The 15,061-nt window shown below is 37.4% G+C and overlaps 1 protein-coding gene across 1 annotated transcript in view; it reads left to right on the top strand.

Moving 5' to 3' along the window:
• The window catches only part of IFT74 (intraflagellar transport 74), a 171,317-nt gene that overhangs the window by 121,121 nt on the left and 35,135 nt on the right, over positions 1-15,061 (top strand). The window contains exons 15-16 of the mRNA XM_036739092.1: positions 3,094-3,191; positions 8,578-8,704. Of these exons, the coding sequence (XP_036594987.1) occupies positions 3,094-3,191; positions 8,578-8,704 (225 nt within the window). The remainder of the gene's footprint in view (positions 1-3,093; positions 3,192-8,577; positions 8,705-15,061) is intronic.

Genomic DNA, 15,061 nt, shown 5'->3' with positions numbered 1-15,061 from the left:
GGCTCTTTATTTGCAGTGCTCACAGTGAGTCTATATAAAAAGACTACTAAGAAGATACTCACAACTCATGCCTCAACATCTGTAGGAGAGGATGAAATGGTAGAGAATTTCTATGAAAAATTTGCATATATCCTTCAAATTAAATCAATATATACCTTGTAATGTGTGTGTGTATATATATATATATGTTGATTTCATTCAACAGATAGGTAAAAGAGAGAAGAGCTAAAGCTACGATGGAAAGTATAGCTCAGGATAAAGAATGAAAGAGGCCAGCAACTCTTACACTACCCAGAAGCTTCATGTATATACCTTATGGATACTTTCTTTAGGAAAAGAATTTGTGAGATAGCTAGGTCACTGGAAAACAGAAAAATTAAATATACTGTATTTTAACAAAAAAGAATTATTAATTATAGAGAGGGTAATTGCTTTAGGAATCAGTTATGTATATATGTATATGTATATAATCAAGTCCTCATCTGGTTAGAGGAGAGGTCAAAGTTAATACCAAGAAGAAAGGATGCATACCAGATAATATTTGTGATGACCTGCAACTCAGCCAACCTGTCTAAATAAGCCATTGACTCTAAAAATAAGAAATGGGAAAAAAAGGTAAAGAGCAGACAAAAGCTAAGAAACCACCCTATGCCGCAGGCTCTCAATCTCTTCCTCAGTGGAGAAACATGGTAGCCAAGGACAAAATAAGTTCAGCATACAAGTTCGTGTGTACACATTGTGGAGGAAAACAACAGAAGATGAAGAACTTTAATTCTCAGTAGAGCAAAAGAAGTTGAGGGGAAAATTAATCTACTGAGAGCTTGGCCCAAGACTAAATGAAGCTATATCATCTTAAGATTATTTATAGAAAAGAGTGAAAAGAACATAAAATAACAAAGAAAAAACCCCAAAGAAACAGATATCTGAGAATTGCCCACATTTCTTAATGATTGTATCAACAATGGGACTTGCAGCTACTGTGGCTGTGCAAGGCCAATAACAAGACGAACAATACCAGCACACAGGAGGGCTGCCAACACAGATCTGCTTTTCTAAGGAAAGCAACTTTAAGGGGTTAACAATTTTACTTTAATTAAACATACATATATCATTCACTTAGTTCAGGGGAAAAAGTCAGCACCCTGAACTTTCAGAGAAATTATAAACAGGAATTACAAGCAGGGAGAATAACAGAAACCAACAGACAGATTTCCATCTGTCTGACCAAATCACAATACATAGTTACCAGAGAGAGAGAAGCACCTACATCTGTGTTTTCAAAGTCGGGGGAGAGGCAGGGCTCTTAATGACTACCCAGAGTCTCCTCTGGCCAAACCACAAGACCACTCTTCCAATTAGTGAAACCCTCAAAACAAACCATCATATATACACTTCTCAGGGCCCTGGGGCTTAGTACCCACTTAGTAAAAGGGTGTGGGACCTGGGGCCTGGGGCTTTCTTTTTTCTTAAACAGGTCATCAAAGACTCTTGATTCAGTCAAAGACTCCCAGTTGAAATAAACAAGACTCATTAAAAGCACTTGATTACCTCGATGCTGAAAAACATTCCAGAATAAAAGATAACAAAAAGTCCCACAGTTGCTTGCCATTACATTTGAAAGGCAAGACTCATCAAAGGTACTTTTTGCCTTTGTTTTTCTCAGTACTAAGGCAATCAAGTACCTTTGATCAATGGATCCAGCAGCTGCTTGCCATCACAATGATTTATTTGTATTAGCGACTGTAGTGCAACCATAATATTTGGCCCCTCTTATCTCAGGTACTACTGAGGGAATGACAGTTCCACTTAAGAAAGTGAAGCCTGGAACAGTGGCTATATTTTGCCAAATACTGAAGAAATCCATGATGAAGATGACACAGTGTTAAAGACATTCAGAAATCTTTTCAAAATATCTCAAAGGGAGCAACACTCCAAAAGTGTGAACAGTATAGACCTTATCTAGTACTTTTACCAATGAAAAACAAAACAAAGCAAGGAGACATTAACAATCACTGACCTATATTCCTGCTTTCTCATCTTTATAAAAATCTTTATGATAATATTCTATGTATTTATAAGGGACATCTTTGATAAAACTATGATGGGAGGAGATAACTTTCACAAATGATTTTCTTATAGCAGACATTTTTAGTCACAAAACTGACTAAAAGGTACAGAGCATAAGATCCTGCTGTGACTGTTATTTATGAATTTCAAAACATTCCACCCATATGTTAAAATATTATATGACTTTATGATAGATATGACCATAGACAACTTTGTTCAACAATATGCTGAGTAGCAACATCAAATGAGACATAAAACTGGGCTAAATATATTTACTAAGTAAAAGACATGGTATGGTAGTTTTGATAAGGTAACTGAATAACAGAAGGACTTTATGGAATAGGTGAGACCTTAGTGTATTTGTAGGCAGAGGAGAGGGAACTAGTGAAATAGAATGAAAGCACAAGGTGATCAATGGATCCAGGTCCCAATAGGTTAGAGGTAGAAGGAAGATTTGAAATCAAGGGCATAGATGGAGGGATTAGCTTTAGTACAGAATAGATTAATTCTCTCAGTACAGAAGGAAAGACCATAAGATGGGGAAAAACAAAAGTTTTGAGGTGGGGAGGGAGTATATTTGAGCTAGTTGAGCTGTCATGTTAGATACCATCAGTTCTAAAGATTAGGATGCAATGTTATCTTTTGAGAGGAACAGCATTAAATATGGAGGATTGTATAGATTGGGAAAAGTTGGATTAGCACCTGTGTAGAAAAAAAAGGATGAATGAAAAGGGTTATTATGCAACAGTAAGAAACTCAGATAAAGTTAGATAGAGTGAATTTGGAGTAGACCTCATCAGCATGATGTCATTACTTTTCTCAAGCATTGCTCTGTGGTCCAGGAATAAATGAAGAAAGATGATGGTGAAAGTTTTCAAACTAACACTGAAATTTGAAAAATATACTGGCATTAAATTTCTAAACGTGCTGCTGAGAATCAATCACATCACTGCTTCAATTACATCACTACTTTTCTATGTCATTTCTATATCAACAGTAGCTTCTCTCGTGTTTTTTGATATATAGCCTTTATTGAGACATTCGAAGAGGTGAAGAATCAAGAACTAGAACGGAAAGGACAGATAGAATCCAACATTGTTGCTCTATTAGAACACTGTAGCAGAGTAAGTACTGAGTGTCTTTGTTTTTCTCATTAGCCGTATATGCTATGACATCTCATCAAATATTTTCCCAAAATGGAGGGGTCCCACCTTCATCGTATCCACTAAGTTCAGCTGTCTGCACAGCTCCCCTAAAATCCTCTTGTGTGTGCCATTAATTATTTCTCCCTAGGAAACTATCTATTATTTGTTGGGGGCAAGGGAGGCAGTGAAGGGAAATTGCATATATACCTATAAAGCCATAAATGGTATGCAAATATGATATCAATTCACAGCAGTGAATTTATTAAGTGCCTACATTACATACAAGGCCGCAGCAACTCATGATATTTTCTTACACGTGAAGTTGTCATATGTATCAATGAAGGGAGTACCCACAAGTTGAATCACAAGTTCTTGAAATACTGAAACATATGCAAGGTTTTCTTTTAGACCTGGGGGAGACAAATATAGCTTAAGGTATATGGACTGCTGAGTGGTACAGTGACTAGAACATTGGGCCCAGAGTTCTGGTAACGTGAATTTAAATTTGACCTCAGATGCTAACTACCTGTGTGACTTTGGGCAAGTCAGTTAACCTCTTATTTGCCTCAGTTTCCTCATATGATGATATCACCTACTTTGCAGGGTTGTTGTGAGGTTCTAATGAGATAATTGTGAAGTGCTTAGCATAGTAATTAGCACTTAGTAAGTGCTATGTAAATGTTAAATTAAGATATTCCTCCTATTCTCAAGGATATAGGAATAGGAATGAGACATACACGTAAAACTCTAATACAAAGCAAAATGCAATGCATGCAAAAGAGAGGTTTGGAATACCTACTCTGAGATATTTGAGGAGGAAATGATTTAAGGAGAGATTTCCAACTTGGGGGAATGTGGAAAAAATGGCAACAGAATTGGCCTTTGAAGGAAAAGAAGGATTTTTAACAGACAACAACTGGAGAGAGGTGATCTATCCTGGACCTGGACAAAGCAAGTGAGATAAGAGAGGGCAAGATAAAAAGAGAAAAGAGTGGTTCAGTTTGACTGGAATTTAGAGAACCTTGATTCCTATAACCTTTTTCATCGTAATTCAGCCATACACCAGCATATTCACATCTAAATCTTTCTGAACCATGGAATTGTACTGCCTTCAAAATCATGGACTTTTGATACTCAACTCTACTGTTACAATCCCCTGTTCTTTGATTTCTTCCATTATTAGTAACATGAAACTTGTTTGTCATGACCTCCATTGCCTTACTCTATTCTTGTTCTCCCATTGTCTCCCTTTATCTGATCTGCTAGCTTCGTACCCAACCTTGACCTTTATGATCTGTCGCCTTCTACATCTTCTTGCCTTTTGAAACCTATTAATCCTCATCTCTTGGTTACTCTTACCATCTAATTTCTTTGCTACTGATACCCACTTTCTGAATATCCCTACAGAAGATTATGAAATCAAGCTAATTCTATCCTCTAAATTAACTATTTTATTTACTATTTTCCTGGTATTCAACCAACCGTGCATTTCTGGTGTAAGTGAAACCTGGTCAGAGTATAATCTCTTTAATATGTTGTAGCTTTGTGGCTAATATTTTATTTAATATTTTTGTATCAGTTTTCATTATGGATATTGACATATAATTTCTTTCTGTATTAGATATCTCCCTGGTTTAGGTATTAGAACCATATTTCTATCATAGAAAGAGTTTGGGCAGATCCCTTTTCTTCTTTTTTTTTTCAGTTTATATAATATTGGTATTAATTGTTCTCTGTTTGATAGTTTTTACTTGTTAATCCACAGGGTCCTGGTTGTGACTCATCTATATTTTCTGTTTACCTATAATGGTGCCTGAGAATTCTATTCTCTGTGCTTAATAAATGCTTACTGAATTGAGTAATCTTGAGATATGCCTGAAAAGAAAGACTGCAGCCAAATTATGTAGAACCTTAAATGTCAGAATAAGCATTTTTAAAATAGGCAAATCAGACCTGTGATTTTTTTTCTTTTATTAGAGTTTAGTAGAGTAGATCTGAACAGTGCTTAAGGAAGTTTAAGCTAGTGAAGTATGGAAAGTAGCAGCAGGAAGACCAGTCAGAAGACTATAACAAGTAGCCAGGAAAAACATGAGAGACTTAACTCTGGTGGTTGTAGTGGGAGTAGAAAGAAATTTGAATGGTATTGCAGAGGTAGAATTGACAGGACTTGACAGTAGATTGGATATAGATGTGGGCGGTGAGATATAGGAAAAAATAAAAAATGATTTGAAAGTTTTGATCCTGAGTAACTAGGAAAATGTGGGAATTAAGGGCAGCTAGGTAGCACTTTGGATAGAGCAACCAGCCGTGGAGTCAAATCTGGCCTCAAACACTTACTAGCTCTGTGACCCTGGGCAAGTCACTTAATGCCACTTGCTCCCCCTGCCCCCACAAAAATAAAGAAAAAGAAAATGTGGGATTATCAAAAGAAATAAGGAAGTGTTGAAGTAAGAATGGGGGGAAATAGGTTGTTTTGTACAAGCTGAGATTATAGTATAAGTGAGATATCCAGGTGGAAATATTTAGCAGAAATTTGGAAATGTAGGACTAGAACTAAAATCAGTAATTAGGTATTTATTAAAATGCAAAAAGAAAACTCAAGGAGTTTATTTTCCATTGGGGGATACATGTCAGATTATAGATAGAGCAAATCCATGAAAGCAAATGGAAGGTCATTTTGTTCAGGGGAATTAAGAAAGGACACAAATAGGAGTTGACTCTTCTGCTGAACTTTGAAGGAAGCTAAGAATTCTCACAGTTGAAGATGAAGAGGGAGTGTGTGAAAATAAACACGGATAGGAGATGAAATAACATAAAGGAGGAGCAACAAGTAGGTCAATTCATCTAGAGCCCATATGGAGTCATGACCCACAGTTTAAGATGAGCTAAAGGGGTCACAAGTGGAAAAAGTTTAAGAAGCCTGATCTAGACCATATAGTCTTTGAGAGGAAGTACTGTGGGGTAAGTTCAATGCAATAGATTTTAATTTTTATCAATAAATTTTGTAACGACACAGTTGTGTGGAAATAGGAGCTAAAGAAGAATATAGTAGTGATTGCCCATAATTTAGTAATGTTGATCCTGGCATGTAAGGATTGGTTAATGGAAAGGTTAAGTGGAAATAGAGGAAAATCATAGAGGCCAGTTATCAGAGGGTACAGAAAAGTTATTGTTAAAATGGCACATCATTGGATCAAGACTAGATATAAAGGGAAATCAGGCTAGAACAGAGTTTAAAAACTACAAGAATATCAAGAAGTAGAAGGCTAAAAGTCATGATGAAATCAAGGAGAATGTTTAAAAACAGTAAATAAGTAGAATAAGTGGAACGATCTGATTGTGGTCAGAGAGTGGAATCTTAATTTCAAGATGTTGGAAATGGAGTAGTTTCAAATAATTTTGAGCCCGGAGCTATTACAGACTTGTCTGTGGCTGAAGTAGAATAGAGATCAATCATTCGACAAGTTTTTATTAAGCACCTGGAATGTGTGAAGCACTGTGTTAGATGCTGAGGTTATGAATGCAGTGAATAAAACAATCCCTACTCTCAAGGAGCTTCTGTTCTATCAGGAGTGACAACAAGGATTTACTTAAGTATATACAAAATAAACATTAAAAATACAAATAAATACAAAATTATTAAATAAAAGATAATTTAAGAGGAATGACATTAGCAGATGAGGGGTATCCAGGAGGAGAGGGTAGTCAAATGCAGGAGATAAGTTTGAAGGCTGAAAAAGATTTTTAAAAGACTACCAAATTCAGCTATTAAGAGATAACTTTGGAGAGGGCAGTTCAGTCATTGATAAAGTCACAAACCAGATTGCAAAGGGTTGAGGAGTGAGTGAAATAGAAGGTGAAACAGTGAGTGTAGACAGCTCTTTCTAGGAGTTTGACTCTCAAGACAAAGAGATACATAGGATGATAACTTGAGGGTATGGTAGAATTTAATGAAACAAAATTTTTTAAGAATGAGGGAGACTTGGGCATGGTTGAAGGCAATAGAATCAATAGTTAAGGGAGAGGTTGATGTCAATTGTGGTTGTAATCTTCTAGAGAAGATAGAAGTAGATGGCAAATGTAGGTAAGTCAGCCTTGGCAAGGAGGAGAGAGAGGGGATGATATCTAGGGGTCTTGAGATTAAAAAAAGAAAGAACTCACATTGAATGTCTTCAGCTTTCTCAATAAAAAGTGGAATCCTCAGTTGAGAGGAGAGAATAGAAGGAAGTATGGAAGACTTACAGAAAGAAGGAAAAGTTTTAGAAAAGCTTTTCTGGGGAGTGAGATAGAGGACCAGCTAGGGAAGAATAAAAAGGTTACATTGCTGCAGTGAAGGTCAAGTTGAAAATGAATAACATGAAATTATAATTTACTTAGTAAATATGCTTTGTGACTTCCTTTAGCTCAGTTGAGTAGCAGCCAGTTAGAGGTAGAAGAGGCAGATAGTGGGAGTAGTCCTGACTGAGTTTTGGCAAGGTGTAAGTGGTGATAAGGTGGTAGGGGTCATAGGAGTTTGGAAGTTCAAAAACTGTGAGGATGGCTCTTCTAATACCTAACCATCATAATTCCTTGAACCTCCAAATTACTATAACCTCTATATCCATCCTATGTCAGCCATTCATCAAGATAGCCACACCTTAAAACTTAATTACAACAAACCCCATTATTGTATCTCCAATACCTTAAGCATCTGAAATTCCTCTTACCACAGTCACCTTTCCTTCCATTTCTCTCACTTTCTTATTCTTCACTGTAAATGGTCGTAAAGCATGTGCTAATTATTCAAGAAATATTGATTGACTAGCTCTATGCTAGGAACTATGAGAGTACGAAAGATATATGACATGGTTCCTTTCCTAAGGAGATTACAATCAACTTGGAGAAATTAATGGAAAACTCAAACTGAACTCTTTAAATAGAGTAATTGAATTTTATTCTCTCTTTCCCATCTTATTACGCCCCTTCAAGGAAAAGTAATCATAGCAATAAAACAAAGAAAGCAAAATAGGAAAACAAGAAGCAATCTTTTTTTATAACCAAACTTTATTGAAATATTTTGATACTTCTATCATAGCATAATAGTTAAGCCTTGAAAGGAACTTTTGGAGATAATCTATTCCAGTTTCCTCATTTTTACAGTTTAGGAAACTCTGGCCTGGAGAAGCTAAATATCTTGTTCTAGTTTATCCAGTAAGAGACAGAACCAGGAATGGAACCTGTAACTTATTTATTAAAAACCTTTAATCCTGGTTTAGTTTATTCGTTTACAAATAAAATCCTATTCAAAATATTATCAAAGTATTTAAAATTTTAAATTATTTTTATTGAGATAATTCAGATTAATTTTCCATTATTTTCCTTTTAGAACATAAATCATATGAAACAAATATCTTCGATCACTAACCAAGAACTGAAGATGATGCAAGAAGACCTCAATTTCAAATCTACCGAAATGCAGAAATCACAAAGTACTGCCAGAAATTTAACTTCAGGTAAGAACAAACTGATTTTGATATTCTTTCTCCTAAATGATGTAGGACTTGACTCTGAGATCTTCTTGGCTGCAAACTGAACTCTCCATCTACTCTGTCATGTTGCTTTTGTACATAGGAATTTATTCATAATATAAAGCATTTTTTTATTCCCACTTTATAAGTGCTTGACTGATGTTGGACTTTTCTATATTGCAAACTCAAAACTGTCTTTTTTGACATGGTAGAATTACAGTGAACTTCTTGGTGAAATTACTTTGTTCCATTCATGAAGACTTGGCTCTGGAGGCCAAGAACCTGAAATCAGATTACCTTTTTCTCAGAAGAACTAGGAACCTGTTTGTAAAACTTCTAATTAAAAATCGATATCATAACGTACAGGACTGGTACTGTAGTAGTTTTGTCCATTGTATACCTGTTGTCAATTGCATCCGTGATGGTGCGGTTTAGAGTTGGCTGAGGTAATTAGGTAGTAGAGAAGATAGAGGGCTGGCCTTGGAGCCAGGAAGGTCTGAGTTCAAATGCAACTTCAAACAAGTTACCAGCTTTATGACCCTGCCTAGATCACTTCACATTTCTCAGAATCAGCTTCCCATTTGTAAAATGAGTATAGTAACACCACCTACTTCACAGGATTGTTATAAGGGTTGCATAAGATACTATATGTAAAGACCTTTGCAAACCTTAAAATGCTGTATTAGTGTTTGTAATTGCTACTAATAATTAATAATTAATAGTTATAATTAGCAGCTGTATGTATAATTAATAGCTAACATCTATTAATAGTTAAATAGCTAAAAACTAGTTAACAGCTATAATTAATAGCTGATGGAACTAGATCTCTGCTAGGTAGAAAAGAAAAACTAGTAAAAATTTGACAAGTTAAAAATGTGACCAGATTTTAAAAAAACTTATATGTAAAACTGGTCAAATCCATGCACATCATCTACAAACTACACACTATATGGTGCTTAATAAAATGTTTGTTGAGTTCTGTTAGTATTTGGATACATTATAGATAGATGATTTTCTGTAACTAAATATGTTTATTTTTCCTTATCCTTCTATTTTATCTCCGGAGTGTAATATAGTATACAGTAGGCCCTTAATAATTATTGTTGTTACTTTTGGAGCATTAGGGTTCACCATATTTTCATTAATTTACTTGTTGAAATTATATGCCAAGCAATAGAGAAGACAAATGACAACTTTGCGCATATCTATCATATTGTTAAATATATGTTGTCCTAAATATAAGCAGCATATCCAAAATGAGATCTCTTTGAAAGATATATGCATATATACATACATATATGTATATATATATATATATGTGTGTGTGTATACATATGTGAATGAACAATCCCTCTAGGCTCACTGTCTAAATTTCAGTTACACCAGTAGATTGGGTCCCCAGACGGTCACTACTGATTCTCCCCTCAGTGTCTTACAGGTCAACCTGTGGGGTTGCAGATAGTTTCTAATAGGGTTCAGCTTGAGAGCTTCTTTCCATTAAGGTCTTATTCATTACCAGTGATCCAAACTTAAGTAGTTTTTACAAAGTGACATTTACTGAGATGGTATAGTAAGGACAGTTGGTACAAAAACATCCTCCTAAAATTGTGGGACATAATACTTTCACATATACATGCTGAGTTTGGGGAAAAGTGTGCTGAATCTTAGACAGCACATGTAACAAAGAAGTAACTCAGCTCCAGCTTGAATAGAGGTTTCCATGTGTAGAGAGTCCACGTGAGGTTTACCCTTGTGTATAGCTCTTTGCTGGGTTCTAAGCCTTGGTGCCCTTGTAGAGTCCTGAAGCTGCTTTTCTTCTATGTGACTAGTTTGTTCTTGGCTATCGGTAAAGATATTGCCCCCCAGCCAATGCTGTTTTTGAGATAGTGCCAGCCACAATGATGGGCAATCCAATCTTTGACCTTTTGAAGTTTACAGATTCATCCTCTGGTCAAGGGAGGCAGAGGGGAGAAGGGACTCTGTCTCCCCCAACCCAAGTGAGGACTTGGCAGGAGTTGTTCCACCACTAGGGAGGCCTTCTATTAGAATGTTAGATTATAAAATGGCTTGCTCCTTTAGCCAACTCCACAAGGGCATGACTCATTCATTTCAACCAAGAAGACACTTGCTATGTGGCATCAGCTGCTTTCCCTTGATTCATACCTAGTTCACACCTTTGATTGAGTCTGTAACTCATTCAAAAAAGTATCTGAATATAAAGCATCCTGTTCATCCCGAATAGCTATCTTTCTATCTCTCTCCTTCCTTTTGTGGCTAAAGTCCTTGAAATGGTGATCTACAATTGGTGCTTCAACTTCCTTTCCTGTTACTTTTAATTCAGTCTGACTTCTGATCTTATCATTCAACTGGAATAAAGCTCTCCAAAGCTAATAGTGATCTCTTTATCATCAGTCTAATGGCCTTTTCTCAATTCTCATCCTTCTTGACTCCTACTACCTTGGGCAATTACTTTCTTCTCATTGACATTTTCTTCTTTCTAGGATTTGATGACACTGCTCTGTCTTGGATCTCCTCTTACCTGTCTAATTGCTACTTCTTAGTCTTCTTTTCTGGATCTTCAGCCAAGTCATACCTGTTAATCATGGTGGTCGCTTAGGGCTCTGTACCAGACTCTCTTCTCTGTCAATACTATTTCATTTGGCAATCTCATCAGTTCCCATGGATTCACTGATGGTCTCTATACAGACGATTCTTAGATTCTTTATCCAGACATAACCCCTCTCCTGATGTTCATTCTTATATCTCCATTTAAACTCAGCATGTTCAAAATCGAATTCATTCTCTTTTCCCCAAAACCTTCCCCTCTTTTAAACTTCCTTACTACATTTGAGCGCATCACTATCCTCCCATTCATCGAGGATCACAAACTAGTTATCATCCTTGACTCCTCACTCTCTCACCTCCCATATCCAATCTATTGCAAAGTCCTATCAGTTACACCTTCACAATGTCTCTTACGTGTATAGCCTCTTTTCTCCTCTTACACTGCCATCACCCTGGTACAAGCCCTCATCACCTCAAACCTGGGCTACCACAATAGCCTTCATGTTGGTCTCTCTGCCTGAAGCCTCTCTCCACTCCAGTTTGTCTTCCATTCCACTATCAAAATGATCTTCCTAAAGTGAAGGTTTATGTCATCATGTTATATCCTCCACCTCCTCCCAATCTTCACCTCCCTAACTTCTTTCAATAATCAGTAAAGTCTCTCCTTTCTGCAAGAATATTTTCCTGCTCTCTCTCAATGCTAGTTACTTCTATCCATTATTATATCCAATTTGTCCTCTATGTAACTATTTGTAGTTTTTTTTACATGTTGTCTTCCACCATTAGTAATTGAATTTTTTTCTTTTTTTTTCTTTTTTCCTTTTTTAATTTAATTTATTTATTTAACATATTTAGTTTTCAGCATTGGTTTTCACAAGAGTTTGAATTACAAATTTTCTCCCCATTTCTACCCTCCCCCCCACTCCGAGATGGCGTATATTCTGGTGGCCCTGTTCCCCAGTCAGCCCTCCCTTCTGTCACCCCACTCCCCTACCATCCCCTTTTCCCTTCCTTTCTTGTAAGGCAAGATAAATTTCTACACCCCATTGCCTGTGTATCTTATTTTTTAGTTGCATTCAGAAACTTTTTTTGTTTTTGAACATCTGATTTTAAAACTTTGAGTTCCAAATTCCCTTCCCTCTTCCCTTCCCGCCCACCCTCCCTAAGAAGTCAAGCAATTCAACATAGGCCACATGTGTATCATTATGTATAACCCTTCCACAATACTCACATTGTGAAAGACTAACTATATTTTGCTGCTTCCCAACCCATCCCCCTTTATTAAATTTTCTCCCTTGACCCTGTCCCCTTTTGAAAGTGTTTGTTTTTGATTACCTCCACCCCCATCTGCCTTCCCCTCCATCATCCCCCCCTTTTTTATCTTCTTCCCTCTTCTTTCCTGTGGGGTAAGATACCCTATTGGGTATGTATGGTATTCTCTCCTCAGGCCCAATCTGATGAGAGCAAGATTCACTCATTCCCCCCTCACCTGCCCTCTCCCCTCCTCCCACAGAACTGCTTCCTCTTGCCACCTTTATGCGAGATAATCCACCCCATTCTGTCTCTCCCTATCTCCCTCTCTCAATATGTTCCTCTATCATCCCTTAATTTGATTTTATTTCTTTTAGATATCTTCCCTTCATCTTCAACTCACCCTGTGTCTGTTCTCTCTCCCTCTCTCTCTCTCTCTCTCTCTCTCTCTCTCTCTCTCTCTCTCTCTCTCTATATATATATATATATATATATATATATATATATATACACATACACATAGATATATACATACATACACATTCACTTATAGATATATATATATACATAAACATATGTACATATATGCCTATTCCCTTCAGCTACCCTAATACTGAGGTCTCATGAATCATACATGTTATCTTTCCATGTGGGAATGTAAATAAAACAGTTGAACTTTAGTAAGTCCCTTGCAATTTCTTTTTCTTGATTACCTTTTCATGCTTCTCTTGATTCTTGTGTTTGAAAATCAAATTTTCTATTCAGCTCTGGTCTTTTCACTGAGAAAGCTTGAAAGTCCTCTATTATATTAAAAGTCCATATTTTGCCTTGGAGCATGATACTCAGTTTTGCTGGGTAGGTGATTCTAGGTTTTAATCCTAGCTCCATTGACCTCCGGAATATCGTATTCCAAGCCCTTTGATCTCTTAATGTAGAAGCTGCCAGATCTTGGGTTATTCTGATTGGGTTTCCACAATACTCAAATTGTTTCTTTCTGGCTGCTTGCAGTATTTTCTCCTTGATCTGGGAGCTCTGGAATTTGGTGACAATATTCCTAGGAGATTTCTTTTTGGGATCTATTTGAGGAGGCGATCAATGGATTCTTTCAATTTCTATTTTGCCCTGTGGCTCTAGAATATCAGGGTAGTTCTTCTTGATAATTTCTTGAAAGATGATTTCTAGGCTCTTCTTTTGAACATGACTTCCAGGTAGCCCAATAATTTTTAAATTCTCTCTCCTGGATCTATTTTCGAGGTCAGTGGTTTTTCCAATGAGATATTTCACATTGTCTTCCATTTTTTCATTCCCTTGGTTCTGTTTTATAATATCTTGATTTCTCATCAAGTCACTAGCTTCCACTTGCTCCAATCTAATTTTTAAAGTAGTATTTTCTTCAGTGGTCTTTTGGACCTCCTTTTCCATTTGGCTAATTCTGCCTTTCAAGGCATTGTTCTCCTCATTGGCTTTTTGGAGCTCTTTTGCCATTTGAGTTAGTCTATTTTTTAAGGTGTTGTTTTCTTCAGTGTATTTTTCAGTATTTTTTTGGGTCTCCTTTAGCAAGTCGTTGACTTGTTTTTCATGGTTTTCTCTCATCCTTCTCATTTCTCTTCCCAATTTTTCCTCTACTTCTCTAACTTGCTTTTCCAAATCCTTTTTGAGCTCTTCCATGGCCTGGGACCAGTTCATGTTTTTCTTGGAGGCTTTTGTTGTAGGCTCTTTGACTTCGTTGACTTCTTCTGGCTGTATGTTTTGGTCTTCTTTGTCACCAAAGAAGGAATCCAAAGTCTGAGACTGAATCTGAGTGTGTTTTCGTTGCCTGGCCATATTACCAACCAACTAACTTGACCCTTGAGTTTTTCAGCGGGGTATGACTGCTTGTAGACTAAAGAGTTCTATGTTCCACATTTGGGGGGGATGTGCCAGCTCTGTCAGACCCTCACTGCTCCTTCCCCAAGAACCCCCAACCCGAACTGGGCTTAGATCTTCGGCAGGCTGTGCACCCCTGCTCTGATCTGCCACTTAATTCCTCCCACCAGGTGGGCCTGAGGCTGGAAGCAACAACAGCTGTAGCCGCCCCACCTCCGCTGCCCCCGGGGCTGGTAGTGGAACCACGAACTCCTTCCACTCCCACAGCTTTTCCCACTAACCTTCTCTGCTGTCTTTGGTGTTTGTGGGTTGAGAAGTCTGGTAACTGCCGCAGCTCACTGATTCAGGGTGCTAGCGCACTTTCCGCCCAGCTTCCGGTCTGGTTGGTCCACGCAGCTCACACTGGGCTCGGCTCCCCACGGCTCCCCTCTGCTCCCAGCTCCGTGTGGGATAGACCTCACCCAGAGACCATCCAGGCTGTCCTGGGTTGGAGCCCTGCTTCCCTCTGCTGTTTTGTGGGTTCTGCCATTCTAGAATTGTTTCAGAGCCATGTTTTTATAGGTTTTTGGAGGGACTCGGCAGGGAGGTCACGCTAGTCCCTGCTTTCCAGCCGCCATCTTGGCTCCACCAGTAATTGAATTTCTTGAAAGAGGGACTATT

Source organism: Trichosurus vulpecula, chromosome 9 (genome assembly GCF_011100635.1).
Source record: "Trichosurus vulpecula isolate mTriVul1 chromosome 9, mTriVul1.pri, whole genome shotgun sequence".
In the NCBI taxonomy this organism is placed as follows: domain Eukaryota; kingdom Metazoa; phylum Chordata; class Mammalia; order Diprotodontia; family Phalangeridae; genus Trichosurus; species Trichosurus vulpecula.
Note: the sequence above shows the minus strand (reverse complement) of the source record. Positions and strands in the feature narration are given on the sequence as shown.